The sequence below is a fragment of the Cydia strobilella genome, chromosome Z, assembly GCF_947568885.1.
Source record: "Cydia strobilella chromosome Z, ilCydStro3.1, whole genome shotgun sequence".
NCBI classification, from domain to species: domain Eukaryota; kingdom Metazoa; phylum Arthropoda; class Insecta; order Lepidoptera; family Tortricidae; genus Cydia; species Cydia strobilella.
This window is the reverse complement of record NC_086068.1, coordinates 44030980-44046903: the sequence shown is the minus strand read 5'-3', so window position 1 is coordinate 44046903 and position 15924 is coordinate 44030980. Positions and strand designations below refer to the sequence as shown.

The window sequence follows — 15924 nt, the reverse complement described above, 5'->3', positions numbered from 1 at the left end:
TACCGCGTGCGCCCGTGAGGGACAGAATTTGTAGCCCACCAAGCCACCATAAACCATACAAATCGGTGGGGAAAAGCATCTATATTTACTTCAAAAAGCACGTACGGCGAGGTTTGTTCTTATGAGGATGTTAAATGATGTCGGATCTTTAAGGTAAACGGTCAGCCAATGGGGTTGGCAACTGTCAAAGGTTTGCAGAGATGGCGCCATCATAGCTTGCCTCTTTTTCTATAAGATTTGGCTTAAAGGGCTGGCATCCAGGGCATTAAAAAAACAAAAATTTGACACAATTCTAGGGATTGACAGGGCAAGCTATGCTGGCGCCCTCTGTTAATTATTTCGACCGGCAAACCCCATTTTCCGCATCGGTCCGCGCCCTTGGTGCAGTGCGGCGTATGTGCGATCGTGTGTAAAAGTCGTAACAGACTACCGCACCGCACCGCGATCTTGGTGCGCCACACCCATAAGTGAGAGCGAGAAAGAGAATATCTCGAAAAGCCGTATTGGTGCGGTCAAAATATCTCTTTCTCGCTCTAACTTATAGCTGTGTCCTTAACGTACGTACGGTGACCACCTTGCGCACTATCGATACGTGCGCCGCATCGCACCAAGGTCGCGGTGAGGTGTGGTAGTCTAACGGCTTTTAAGATAGTCTGTTAAATACGGCTATAAAGCGGCTAACACATTACCGCACCGCACCAAGGTCATTGTGTGACGCACCCATAAGTAAGAGCGAGAAAGCAATATCTCTTTCTCGCTCTTACTTATAGGTGCATCGCACAATGACCAGTGCGGTGCGGTAATGTGTTAGGCGCTTAAGGTGGGCTGCCGTACGCCGAGAGCGAGAAAGAGATATTTTGACATTACCAAGGTCGCGGTCCAGTCGTTGTACATACTTTCAAAAAAGTAAATTTAAAAAAAAGTAAATTAGGTTCAAGGGCCTGACACTCTTTGATAGAGAAAGATAGTCTTATTGCGATTCCTATAAGAGGAAAGAGAAAATAGTGCCATGCTTTATCTTTATCACCGACCGGGCATTTTTTCATGATCGGGTTTGCTATGATGGCATAACCCGACCATGAAAAAATGCCGAATGAAATGGAGGCGATGGCGAAATACCGAAATTTATAAGAGTAAAAGAGAAAAAACCGGCCAAGTGCGAGTCGGAATCGCCCACCGAGGGTTCCGTACTTTTTAGTATTTGTTGTTATAGCGGCAACATAAATACATCATCTGTGAAAATTCAACGGTTCGTGAGATACAGCCTGGTGACAGACAGACGGACAGCGGAGTGTTAGTAATAGGGTCCCGTTATTACCCTTTGGGTACGGAACCCTAAAAAGGATTATGCTGCCATACATGAAACTGTCAATACATGAATATGTCTTTCTCTTACCCCTGGTCGCTCGGTTTCATGTCTATAACTACGTCTATTATTAGGTCAGAGGGTCTACCGCGAAAACCGAAATTCGCAAATTGCGGGGATCTTTCTCTTTTACTCCGATGAAGGCGTAATAAGAGTGACAGAGAAAGATGCCCGCAATTTGAACTTCGATTTTCGCGGTATAGCCCAGACACGGAATGTCACGGAATGTTTGTAAAATGTTTGTAAACTTCAGTCTCATGAATAATAGGAAAAAGAGAATTAAATATAAATTATACTCTAGCCCTATGAAATTTTAGGCATGAGAGCCAAATGACAAGAAGGCATCCTATCCACGAAATCTTGATTTACCGTATCATATCGCGATCGCGTATCATGATTTTTAGTTTAGAAAGATGCGAAAAGATAGACAATAATTATGTCTTTTTTGCATCAAAACTAACGATCACAAAACATGCTGGTAGGTGCTACGCGACCGAAATATAATACGCTAAAATTATACAAACGTGTCGCCATTTTATAAGAAACTAGCTTTTGCCCGCGACTTCGTCTGCGTGGAATTAGTAATTTGGGTATCTTAATTCTTAAACAAATCTGCTTTTTAATCCATCCTTTTTTCACCCCCAAATTGGTCCACACTATACATTTCCACCCCATTTTTTACACCCTTAAGGGATGATTTCGGGGATAAAAGTTATTTTATATCATTTCCCACAGCTCAAACCATCCCCATACCAAGTTTCATCTAAATCGGTTCTAAATCGGTTGAGCGGTTATTGATTCCCCATACAAATTTCCACCCCCCTTTTTACCCCCTTGAGGGGTATGGGCTATGTCCTTTCCCGGGACTCAAACTATCTGTATACCAAATTTCAACTAAATCGGTTTAGCGGTTTAAGCGTGAAGAGGTAACACACAGACAGACAGACAGACTTTCGCATTTATAATATTAGTATGGATAATTATGTATAAGATTTCATATTCTGTGGGTATAGTCAGCATCAAATAGATAGTGACAGCCAGTGATTCATCTGAAGACGTCACATTTCCTGATTTCATTAAGCGTTCAGTCTTAGGCTGCCTGTCCACAGGAGCGGAGCGAGGTGGCGGAGCGATGAGCGAGGAAAAATCTCCGCTTTGAAATTTTAATGAAATTCTATTGCTGGATTTTTTTCCCGCTTACCGCTCCGCTCCAGTGGACAGGCAACCTAACTTTTAGAACCATACTCTAGCGGCGTGTTGACGCCGCAACGGGTCTCTAGTAATAATTTATTACCGAACCAAACATCAAACTTGAAATATCATTAATTTAACTTTATCGATATAAATATCGACATTGCGCAGCATTTGAGTAGCGAAATTATTTGACATTCAGGATAGCGAATATTCCAGATAAACAAAGGATTATGAACAAATAATGTAATTTAAACAGATTTATCGGATTATATTTAAAGAAATAACCACCGTGGATAGGAAATACCTCCACGTGAAAGATTTTTTAAACCGCTGTGATTTCTGCAGCTTAATACTCCACAATACGGTATTTTAAATTAAATTATCAATTTTTGTTAGACGAGCGTACGTATGACGTGAATGTCATGAAGTTTACACAACAACTGAGCATAGTCTGTGCATAAAGTGAGTCGCTCGCTACTAACTGTCGGATAGACGGGAACGCCCACTTGCCATCTCCATCCTACTCCGTGTACAAATCCTACAAGCCCCGCCCACCGCTTGCAGTCCGCCGCGCAGGATGGTATGCCATGTAGTGATTTGGACCGTGAATGTAATGCGGGACTGCAGTCAGCCATTTTGTTTAAAATGGAAAACATGGGCTTTATTGAAATATATAAAGGAATTCGCTGTGTATGTTTTTTTTTTATACCACGTCGGTGGCAATCAAGCATACGATTTTTTTTTATGTGATCAAAAATCACAAAAATAGCTATTTTTTTTAGAAATAGCACATAACGCAATTGCAAGAGCACCGACACGAGGGCCTACCGCGAAAAACTAAAAGCATAATTTCTTTATCTGCCTCTCTATCACCAGATATTCTAGTTTATCACAAGAGCGATAATAGGGAGGCAGATAACGAAATTTCGTCTTTCGTGGTAGGCCCTCTGCATGGTCATGGACGGCTAAGCAGAATAGTGTGTGAGCTAAATCCTGCTCCGCAGTCCTGCAAGGCGGACTGCGAGGTAGGAGTGTGAATGGGGAGCTTTAGACAGTTCTTAACAGCTGGCTACTCGAAGCTGTGTAGATATCTCGGACCCACCAGTGTAACGTGGCCGTAAGCTCCGTAACAAAATATGCGTAATCGGAGAGCTTACTTATACCGTTGTCTTTAGCCCTTCACTTGCGTATGATAAGTAAGCAAATTTTTTTTTAGTTTATTAAAGCGCCATCTAGTGTTGAGTAGGAGCATTAGATTAGTGTTAGGCGAGCTTTTGTGAAATAATTAAAGAACATATTATTTTCATAACTTGGACATTATTTTAGACCGTGGTATATGTTACCTACAGTTGATATTCATTCTAAAAATGTCAACCTGTAAAACCCTATTGGAATGGAAAGTTGCTATTAATGTATGCCGTGTTGTACTTAACTATGAATGTGTGAGTTTGGCGACACTGGTTTTCATACTAAATAGCTGTTATTTCATATCCACTAGTTTATAAATTCGTGGCCAAAACAATGGTTTCGGAAACTACACTGTTCTCTTGATTTGCCACAAAGTTAATTTGCACCAAATAAACCCTATAAAAATCATGACAATAAAAACAGACGCCAGCAGACGTAACCCTTTGGCAACTAGATATAAAAAAAAACAATTGGTTGGCCTGTGAACAAGCATTTTCATTATTATGATGCCTAACTAACTCCTTTACTAGGTTAACTTATTCCGAATGGTAAGACGGTGGTAGGACCGGCGACGGAACATAAATAGACATCGCTCTCCATAGAAAAATGCTTTCCAAAAATGACCCCAGCCACACTGACACTGACAGCTATCCCTTCTCTATTAATAAGTTTAGCTCAAAAAAGGTTAATATATCCAGCTTTTAATTATATCCAATAAACAATTTCCCGCTGTAAAAAAAAAAGTTGTGATTGGCTATAATAAAATTCTATGCGCCAAACCTCTTGCGCGGCGTTACAATATTTTGGCGTTGTCAAACCTTACAAGGATGATACTAACCAACAGGGAACCAATTCCTGTAATTATTATTTTGACGCGTATTTATTGTTAAGATTACGCACGCATGTCAAAACTTTATATTATGAGTATATCGGTGCAATCAAAAGTTGAAATATAATATTAATGCGTATGTATTTTGGAACAGTGTCAGTACATACAAACTATTATAAAATGCCAGTGGTCAACGTTTCTCAATTTTATTTAAAACACTTTTCTAGGGTAATTATATACAAAATCGTCGCTGTCCTAGATAACTTTGCGGAAAAAATACATCTTGTTATAGAAAATAATAGCTGAATCCAGATTTAGCGCTTATATCCTTTCAGGGGATATTCTCTTAATATGAAACTTGGAGGAATATGAATTCCACTTTTGTCTATACATTTGTACACGTACATTTACATACATTTTTTTAAATGACATATCGGTAGATTCCTCTTGCCCTTCACAACCTGTTTACACCTGTTTTATTAAAGAAAAATTAATACAGCCGCCTTGAATGGCCGCCGAATAGTAAATCATATTTTTACTTCTGGCGCCTAAACTATTGAGTGGATTTCAATAAAATAGACATCTACTGATGTAACTTGTAGAAAAAGGCTTCGTTTTTGGGACATGGTGTGGTATAACTTTTTAGTGTGGAATTTAATAAGCTTTCGTTTCGCCATACACAGTATTCACATTAAACCCAGATATTCCGAAAAAAAAAAGAAAAACCAAAAAAGACATACTTTTCAAGATGGCGTTTGATCCCCGTGGTCCCCGAAGCTCCAATTTTATGACACGCAAACAGGGATCCCTGAAATTGTAGGTGTCAAATTTCATTAGTGTCACTATTGTTTAAACCCTATTTAAGACCTAAATTCTATTTTTGTAGTCACATTTTTAAGATTTACACATGTTGTCTCCATTTATTTTAGTAAATTTGTATTGCATAGCACTCGTGTACCACTTATGGATCTACTGATGTCTATTTTATTGAAATCCACTCAATAGTTTAGGCGCTAGAAGTAAAAATATCATTTACTATTCGGCGGCTATTCAAGGCTGTATTAATTTTTCTTTAATAAAACCGGTGTAAACAGGTTGTGTAGGGCAAGAGGAATCTATCGATATGTCATTTAAAAAAATCCGTCCAGTGTCCTGAGCTACAGGGTGTACTGATTTTCAGTATTTAAACCCATAACCCTACTTTCTGTTTAAGTCGCAGTCGAGTAAAATGTTGATATTGGAGTAGAACGTGTACAAATGTATAGGCAAAAGTGGAATTTATATTCCTCCAAGTTTCATATTAAGAGAATATCCCCTGAAAGGGTATAAGCGCTAAATCTGGATTCAACTATTATTTTCTATAACAAGATGTATTTTTTCCGCAAAGTTATCTAGGACTTTTTTTGTGTAGAATTTAATAAGCTTTAATGTTGCCTTACACCATATTTCCATAGAGAACGTATATTTAGAGTAAAACGCAAATTTCTCCAGGATGGTACATATTTTCCAAGATGGTTGCGATTCCTCGAGGTCCCCAAATGTCAAATAGTGTAGACATGAAAAAGAGACCTATAATTAACATACATACCAAATTTCATATCTTTGGAAGGATTTCGAGGTGAGACCATCCGATTGTGCTAGTTCGCGTGGTTGGGCGCTAGGGGATAAATCTGGTTCCTGACTCTCTAAAGTAACAGTATCTGTCCAAAGAATTTTCTGTTCCGGGTCCTTTGGGAAACTAGAATAAATAAAACAAGAAGTTTACCGGTACAAAATTTGCACCATCCTTAATATTTTGCATAATAACAAATACTCGGAGTTGCTTGTTGCTTTAAAATAAAATCAATAGCCAACTTTGTCATAGATAGGTATGTTGCATAACGCTATTCTCATTCTGCCACCCCGTATCAAAAAGGCATAAGTCATTATGAAACTAGTATAGAGTTACGACATTTGGTTTAGCGTATTAGTCTTCAACAGTCTGCTAATATAAAAAAATATTTATCGTGTTTAGGAATTAAATTTACACAAACCAATTAATCCCATCCTTTTTCTTGTGTTTTATTGAATTGTTGCGGCACCCTTTTCCCGGACAAGAAGGCATTTTATGTGGCTTTCCGAATTATTATTTTATATGGGCTGACAAGCTGACATGTCATGCCACAGAAGGCCGCTGTCGTACTAAAGCTGTCAAATTCCGCGCGCGCGCGGCACAGTCGATTCGTTTTCGGCACAGTAGCCGTGGGGTCATTTTTGAGCTCGTCAGTCTTCTATAGTTATTCTACTTCGTTGGGTAGGACCACCACACGCAACGTGTTTCCCGATAAAATGAACTTGGAGAGCGGTATCACTTGTATACGGACTGAGTCCTCTCAGAACAGAACATTTTGTTTGTCAGGAATAGCTTCTCTTCTTCTATACCCAGAAGACGAGAGCGGCGACTCGACGCAGCCCGAGGACGAGGACAGCGAGGCGGGCGAGACGGACGAGCAGGACGCTGAGGCCGAGCCGCCGCTGCACGACGGAGAGACGCTTGAGCGCCGCGCGGCGCCGCCCTCTCGCCCCAACCTCGCGCCACACTCCATGCAGTGGGCCATACGGTACTGTAGCTTGCTCTCATCTCATCGTTGACCGCTAATGATGCTTTTGAACGCTAATGCGGTTGGCAACTGTCATAGGTTTGCAGAGATGGCGCCATCATAGCTTGCCCCTTTTTCTATGGGGCTGGCATCCAGTGCATTAAAAAAACAAAACTGACACAATTCTAGGGATTGACAGGGCAAGCTATGCTGGCGCCATCTGCTAAACATTTCAACCGGCCAACCCCATTAAATCGTCGCAAGGTGCCGTCCCCACCCCACAATCCCCGCAGTGACAATATCGAATAAAGTTGTTAATTAAATATACTGTAAAGTATTAATCTAACATTTACTTTCATGGAAGATTTATAATATGTTTCGTTTTCAACCATAAGGTACCACATTGTCGCTTGTTGATATCTAATTGAAGCTATATGGAAATAGTTGCTTACTGACAAGCGACTTGTATTCGCATTTAATTTTGGTGTGGGAGGAACATCTTTGTTATTCAGAAAATATTAGTTACCACAAGAAATGTTGCTTTTACTATTGCAAGAGTGTTGATGTAAGTAAAGTGCAATAGTTGAATTATAATGTTATAATATAAGTAGTTCCCGCGAGAGCACGCGCGGCACTAGCAGCAGCGCGGGCGGTGTGCGGCTGGCGGGTGGCTCTTCGCTGGTGTTCATCGACCCCGCGTCGCTGCGCCGCTCCGCCGCAGCCGCCGCCGCCGGCGCGCACGACCCGCACTCTACCTCTACCACCGCTTCCTACCTCGCCAGGGCTTTCGGTACGTCTCATTTATTTTAATGAGTATTTCTATCAAACCATTTGTTGATTTGTAACATTACACCCGTTATGCACGACTTGATATGGACGACTGGCCTGCCTCTCCGTTTTTAGTCGACCCTAAAAATACAAATAAATGACAGTGCTTACGCTGCGTCTTACGTAGGCGAACACTCGCGAACGCGAAGCGAAGCGGCGCGGCGGGCCCAAGGCGTTCTCGTTCACAACGAGATCCCCCACGTAGGACACTATCAAGGGATTGATTCATCCCGCGCCGCGCCGCTTCGCGTTCGCGTGTTGTTCTCCTACGTAGTACGCTGCCTTAATGTGGCTTATGACGTTTTAAGTTGCTGGCAAATGTTATGGTCTAAGAGTTATAAAATAAAATTTCCGGGATTCTGTGTCTTACTAAGAGTTATTTACTTATTATATAATAAATATCCTCGTCAATGGTGCTACTGTTACGATATGTTGCATAAATATATTATCATATTAAACATATTAACGGGTCCCTCACGTATTTTAAGTCAAAAACCGCTCGACATGTTTCACTCTGTACCGAGGAGCGTCATCAGTGAGAAGCGTTATTAATATGTTTAATATGTCTGTGTCTCACGGAACTTTTGATATATTATCATTAACATTAAATGTTTGATGTTGGTTCGACAGGCATCGTCATTCGGCAGATAGCCGATTTGCTATGGGAATACGAGCGCGTCTCGTTGCCCATACCTCGCATGTTGCCACTCTCATATCGCGAAGCTTTACGCTTGCAATGCTATCTCGAGAGACAACTTAAACCAACATGGGATTGGTTAGTGACTGTAATGGACGCTACCGAGGCACAACTAAGGTAATTCAATTCATCCGATTGCTTTATTTAGTCCACTAAGTATTTGACACTGATTTAAACTTTCACGATTTTTACTCATTATTATTCACAACGACGGGACTTAATCGCGTAAAATAAGTTTTAAATTTACCTCCGACCTTTCGAGGACAGCGTTGTCCCCGTGGTCTCGGAGAAGACTGGCTAAAGTTGACATCAACATCTTCTAGGCGCGCGAGTTTTGCGAACTACCCGCACTTGGTCTTGCTCACCGGATCGACACACAACACTCACGATATTCGATTTTTCAACTTTCAATATTTGTTACTTCTTACATTTACTAATGACTGGGTTCCATGTGGATGATATCTTAAAACCTTTGTCTCGATTGAAATTTCTATAGGTATGTTCCCTGATTTCAATGGCTTCACGGATATTTCTACTATAAAACCCACGATCTGTAGAAAGTATTCCTAGGGTTGTGAAGCTCAATCCAGTGGTTTGGCTCTGACTAATAAATGCTCACCTCACGATTCTTGACAGCTGCGATATGCTCCTAACTCTTTCCGCTATGGTACGTTTCGTTTCCCCGATGTAGGAACTACCACAACTGCTATCAATTTTATAAACGCCAGGTGACTGAAACGGGATAATGTCCTACGGTGACCTCAGGTTTCCTTCAATTTGGGATAAAGGGGTGTATACTGTCTTTATAGAGTACCTCTCAAGTACTGTGCCAACCTTATCCGTTACTCCTTTCACATAAGGTAAAAATGCCGGTTGCCTGGAGACATCAGGACGCTTCACTTGCTTTTCGTCTGGGTTGCCACTTTCTCACCTTATACCCGTTCCACCTAAGTACCTCCTGAATATGCGACATCTCGCTCTCTAAATATTCAGGGTCACACAGATCTTGTGCTCTGTTCACCAGCGAGCTGACAACTGATTGTAAGTGTCGGGGATGGTGGTAAGAAAAAGCGCTCAAATACCTATCCGTGTGTGTTGGCTTCCTGTATACAGTATTCTCAAGTACTGTGCCAACCTTATCCGTTACTCCTTTCACATTTTCCATCTTTCATAATACAGAAAACATCATCAGCATATCTCTTCCACTACTTCACTGCCCATGGCTGCAGGTCTAAACTAGGTAAATTTAAAACTTATTTTACGCAATTAAGTCCCGTCGTTGTGAATAATAATCAGTAAGTATTTATTACTGAAAATGAAATTGACGTGTACGATATAAATACTATTTTTAGATTCGGTGCTTCACTGACATCCAACAACGTAAGCACAACCACAGTGGAAAGCGGGCGGCCTAACGCACCTGCCGTTCGGCGCGCCACATCCTTTACTTCCCCTGCAACCCGCATTATAGGGTTCTCTGAAGGTCCTAGAACAAGAGACCGCGAACAAGGTACAATTCGGTGGTACTATTTGGCTGTATATAGAAAACAATCATGTATTCATAAATAAATATATATTAAAGGATGCCTGATGCTAATTATGTGTGTACGTGAACGTGTACGCAGGCGTGGAGGCGGGCAGTGCGCGTCGCGAGTTTCTGGCGTACTGCCTGTCGCTGCTGCGCGCGCACAGCGCCGAGCACGCGGAGCAGCTGCCCGTGCTGGACGTGGCCGCGCTCAAGCACGTGGCGTACGTACTCGACGCGCTCGTCTACTACATGCGCGCCGCACAGCCGCAGCCGCACCACCACCATCATCTATGGTCTTCAGTGAGTCCAAAATCATTCGCGCCTTTGATATCCTGGGTCGAGTCTGCGAGACGACTTCTTCACGTCCGTTTAAAATCAATTCTTGTAATATATATATATAGTTCATTAATTTAATATGAAATAATTTATTTTTCAATATCATAAAGTATTGCACAAAGTTCAAACATTACATTAATAAATTAACTAAAAAGTAAACTAAACTAAAACTAAGTCACAACAATACGAGTAGGTACATAATAATAAATTACCCTAAAATTAACTATAAACTAAACTAATATAAATAACATAATAATTTAATGACTAATAACATTTTCTTAACAAAATTTTAGGCTCGGATTTGTATAAAAACAATGCAAAAGGTTTGGCGTTTGTTTTGTCTTGGTTGTTTGATTGATTTTCGCCTTGGACATTGTCATCCCTAGTATCCATATTATATGTAAAAAATTTGATTGTCCGCTACTTAGTACCCACGTTTTGAAATTATCAATTACACAGGACGAAAACGAGAACGAGGAAGGCGACGAGGAAATGGTTGTGGGAGGCGCCGCAGCCGCCGAGTCCGACAGCGAGAGCGAGGGCGCCCGCGGCCGCTCGCACAACTTTTTCCAGCGGTCGGACTCTACGCTGTGTCTCGGCTGCCCGCCACCGGACCCTTTCAACAGTAAGATATTAGCAGTACAGTCTACTGACATTTAACCTATTGCTCAGTCTAAGCTTGATTTAAACAGCTTCAATAAAAATATATAATTTGATAACGTGTATACAGAGGAATACGTAACAACATTAATGTTTGCAGTGACGATGCAAGAGGCGCTTCCGCTGGCCGACCAGCCGCAGCTCCTGCAGCCCAACGCCCGCCGCGAAGAGCTGTTCGGGATGCCCCGGCAGCCCGTCACCGTGCCCGCCTCCGGCGACGCCCCGCCCGGCGTCAACAACCCGCTAGAAGGTTACTAATTTATCATTATCACTATACATCATTCCAGATTACATTACACTCTAGAATAGTCTAGAAGATCACAGAATCGGCATTTGAGATTTACTTTAGCGACTGCGTGAACTCTATCGCACCAATATACACGGTCAGTGCGAGCGAGACAGACTGAGATCGAGTTTACGCAGTCGCCAACGCTGCCTCTTAGTTGTTTTATACGGAAACTTTATTTCTTAATTATATTAAATATAAACTACAATTACTGGCGCTGGTGGCCTAGTGGTAAGAGCGTCCGACTTTCAATCCGGAGGTCGTGGGTTCGAGCCCCGGCTCGTACCAATGAGTTTTCGGAACTTATGTACGAAATATCATTTGATATTTACTAGTCGCTTTTCGGTGAAGGAAAACAACGTGAGGAAACCGAACTAATCCCAATAAGGTCTAGTTTACCCTCGGGGTTGGAAGGTCCGACGGCCGTCGCTTTCGTAAAAACTAGTGCGTAATCCAATTCTCGGGATTAGTTGCCAAGCGGACCCCTTCCTCCCATAAGCCGTGGCAAAAAGCCGGGATAAACGCGAGGAAGATGATATAAACTACAATAAAAAAATTGAAAGGCTTTATCTCGGAAACTGTTAGATCTACAGAGACAATTCTAGTCTCGTAATGTAGCAAATTTAGTCTACTTTAAAAACGTCTTGAAGGTATTATCATAAACTAGTCCTTTAGGGTTATATTCGCCCAAATATAAATATAAACCGACATTTTCGCGGGTTTTTTTTTCGATTTTTGACATGTTGCGTTCGGCGCTCGAAATCACAAACTTGGATTATTCATTGATAGTGGAGTCATTCTATGTAAGCAATGTATGGGAAAATGATACTAATTAATAAAGTTTTGTGTGGCATGACATGATACATCTAGGTGAATACCGTTAAGATACCTGTGACCTCGTAGCGCCGAAACAGACGAACCGATTTTAATGTTTTTTTTTTTGGTTGACAGCTGACTTCACTGTGGTGATTTCTAGGTATATTTCAATGAAATCGGTCTAACCGTTTTGAAAATATAATGCACGTCGTCAAACGAGTATGATTATTTTGTTATTTTAAGGTTATAGCTTGAATACCGTTCAATTTGTAAAAAAACACAAGAAACCTTTTATGTTCCAAATTTAATGAGGATTCTGTCCTTGACACTTTTGATATCTATTATAGTTTTCGTGAGAATGTCAAAAAACCACCAACGGGGACGCATTTCAAGGTGGGGTGGGGGGGGGAGTAGTGAATTTTAAACAGTACACCTAGATGTATCATGTCACACAGGTTTGAAAACTTTATTAATTCGTTTGTCTGAAAACATATAATGACTCGCAATAAGCCGACATCATAAACAAGTGTGCAATATATCAGAACTACCGGATTTGACGCATTACAAGAAAAGTCTGCGACGATTTTGATAACATATGCAGTGCAAGTGTTATTTATACATCATAATTTCATAGAAGTTTGAAGTTTAAAATAAGTTTGCACTGCGTGTGCTATCAAAATAGTTGCAGACTTATCTTGGTCTAACTCTATACATATAACGATGTGAAAGTCGCTACAATCATTGATGGATTCTTTTTCTTCGATATTTTGTTTAGAACTAGGTTTCGAGCGTATAGAAGGGAATATTACGCAAAACTCTGCGAATGGGGCGCCACTAGTACAAACATACCTAGGGCCTACCCTTGATGCATCAATGTCATATTTATTTGTAACAAAATTATCTGTGAAAACTTATCAAAAAACTGTTTAAGGCATAGAATGATAACTGATAAGTTACTCTTTTACTCTTAAGGTTCACGATAAGTGCTAGTGCTGCACTCTGGCGTCAAAACATTGCAGTAATAACCCCTATTGAAAAATGTTAAGTAGGTACTGTTTATTTACCACTATAAAAACGTACTATATTTCCTACTTTCTAATCCTATCTCGAATGGAATATTCACAAAAAATAGGAGATCGTTTTACTGAACGCACGCTACGCCTACCACGCAGTTATTATAGTATTATAAAAGTTGTTTTTCTACTCTTCTAGTATAATCTGTGTATTACAACTTCATATGCAACACTACAACCTTACACTTTTCAACGTTGGATAGTCTATGGCCCTTCCGACTCGAGCATAAGAATTTGATCGATACGGTTTAGTCAATTATAAAAATTTTGAAAATAGAACTTCAATACATTTGGTGGGCAAAAGCGAGAAAAACTGTCTTAAAATTGAATTTAGCTTGAGCAGGTACCAGGGCCTCATGAGTTACAAGGAGGTGTCGTTGACCAACCCGCCGGGGGCGCCGGGCCCGGCGGCCGAGCCGCGCCTATGAGTACAAAGGTATCGCGGCCTGCGGCAGTATTCGCGTATCTTAACTTTTGGTTTGTTTACCTAATATGATTCTACTAGTTGAAAGTATTATTTTTTTGTCTCGTAGAAAAAGTATTGTATACAATAGTGATATAATCAAGCTTTTCAATCTCGTACCTTACTTAAGCAACTCAGCAAGCTTCGTTGCTTAAACACGGTACTCGACTGGAAAGCTCTCTATTATATCACGATTGTATAAAATACTATTAAAATAGAACTTCATACATTTCGATAAAATATTTCTTGTTTAAGGAGACTCGATTAAATGCAAATTAGGCTACTTAAACACGCTGCTGCGTCGCATCTGCTTTGTGATTGGTTGGCCAACAAAAAGATTTTATTTTATGTTGTAGTAGAAACAATTGCTTCATAAGTCAGAAGCGCGCATGTGACACCCTTCATATAGCAACATCCATACCCTACGAAAACCGCTTAGCGTTGCTTGTTAGTCTCCATAGGTTACAGTGGCCAAAATCAAAAAAAAACTGTCTTAAAATTGAATTTAGCGCGGAGCAGGTACCAGGGCCTCATGAGTTACGAGGTGTTGTTGACCAACCCGCCGGGGGCGCCGGCCCTGGCGGCCGGGGCGCGTACGAGTATGAAGGTATCGCGGGCTGCGGCAGCTCGCGTATCTTAGCTGTATACTTTTGGTTTGTTTACTTATATGATTCTACTAGTTGAAAGTATTATTTTTTTGTCTCGTAGAAAAAGTATTGTATACAATAGTGATATAATCAAGCTTTTCAATCTCGTACCTTAACTTAAGCAACTCAGAAAGCTTCGTTGCTTAAACACGGTACTCTACTGAAAAGCTCTCTATTATATCACGATTGTATAAAAGACTATTCATGATTGCGTTCTGACGGGAAAGTTTTCAGATGTTTAAGTGCATTATAAAAGTGCAATCGTCCAATATCGTTGATTCCTATAGTGTCACTGTCAAAAACCCTGAGCGCATACTTAGTGCCAGAATTCTAAAACACCTAGTCTCCAATCATGTTTTTTCTACTCGTATAACTTCATATGCAACGCTACAACCTTTCTCTTTTCAACGCTGGATAGTCTATGGCACTTCCGACTCAAGCATACATATATGTGCATACAGTACATATGGCCCATTAAATTTTCCACATACTTACGTAATGTGCTTATTATCGCACTAGTGCGAGAAAGTAGGACCATATGTACTGTAATAGTACATTATTGTCGAGGCTCGGAAGTAGCTACTTACTGGCTGAGGATTCGTTTTAAACGGACGACCTTGGGAGTCCGTAATTGAATCCGAAGCCAGCAAGTAGCCTTCCAGCCGAGTCATATATAGTGCTTTTCTCAAAAATGGCGCAATAAATACAAATATAATAAAAATATTTTACAGAAGCAACATTCTTATGTATATATTTTCACAGAAAAAAGTAAAAAGATTTGCTTTGCCGCCGTTTTATTTTTTTAATTCAAAATAGAAGTGTATTTTTCTGCTGAAAGTACGCCAACCTATTTGAGACACCTAAATAGTCGCGGTACCAACATTATAATAATAAGTACTGATCATCTGTTTGGCATGCTTTCATTTGATATGGCCACTTCAACTTTTAAAAAGTTTGGAACTCGACAAATAATGGAATTTGTATGCAATATTGCAGTCCTGAAATCGAGACTGCAATGTTTTTAACTTTTAAATTTTTTGACTGACCATAAACTACGCACTTCGCGACCTACTTTTTAACCGGCAACGTCGACTGCCGTCCATTTTTGAGAAAAATACTATTAAAAAACTCAAAATTAACTGCATAGCATTTACATCCTTGAGGCTTGCAAATACGTCAGACTGAATCTAAGCTCATACATGAGCAGCGCGCACCGTCTTGGCTGCGACGCGCGCCGCCGCCCGCACCTGCTGCTTGCGCCTCGCGCCGCGCGCGCGCCTTGCACGCGCAAGACGCGCAAGTCGCTCGCTGTATTTGGCGTTAATTGTACATTACTGCAGAGGCTGGGAAGGAAGAGGTCTTGGTACCTACTACGGGATAGCTTTTTAGTGTAAAAGCTTTATGCGCCTAGTCTTGGCAACACTTTACATGAAA

At 40.8% G+C, this 15924-nt stretch overlaps 1 protein-coding gene across 1 annotated transcript in view; it reads left to right on the top strand.

Annotated features, from left to right (window-relative positions):
* The window catches only part of LOC134754963 (E3 ubiquitin-protein ligase UBR5), a 149900-nt gene that overhangs the window by 93533 nt on the left and 40443 nt on the right, over window positions 1-15924 (top strand). The window contains exons 29-35 of the mRNA XM_063691457.1: window positions 6976-7177; window positions 7768-7946; window positions 8615-8798; window positions 10034-10191; window positions 10307-10509; window positions 11005-11170; window positions 11306-11455. Of these exons, the coding sequence (XP_063547527.1) occupies window positions 6976-7177; window positions 7768-7946; window positions 8615-8798; window positions 10034-10191; window positions 10307-10509; window positions 11005-11170; window positions 11306-11455 (1242 nt within the window). The remainder of the gene's footprint in view (window positions 1-6975; window positions 7178-7767; window positions 7947-8614; window positions 8799-10033; window positions 10192-10306; window positions 10510-11004; window positions 11171-11305; window positions 11456-15924) is intronic.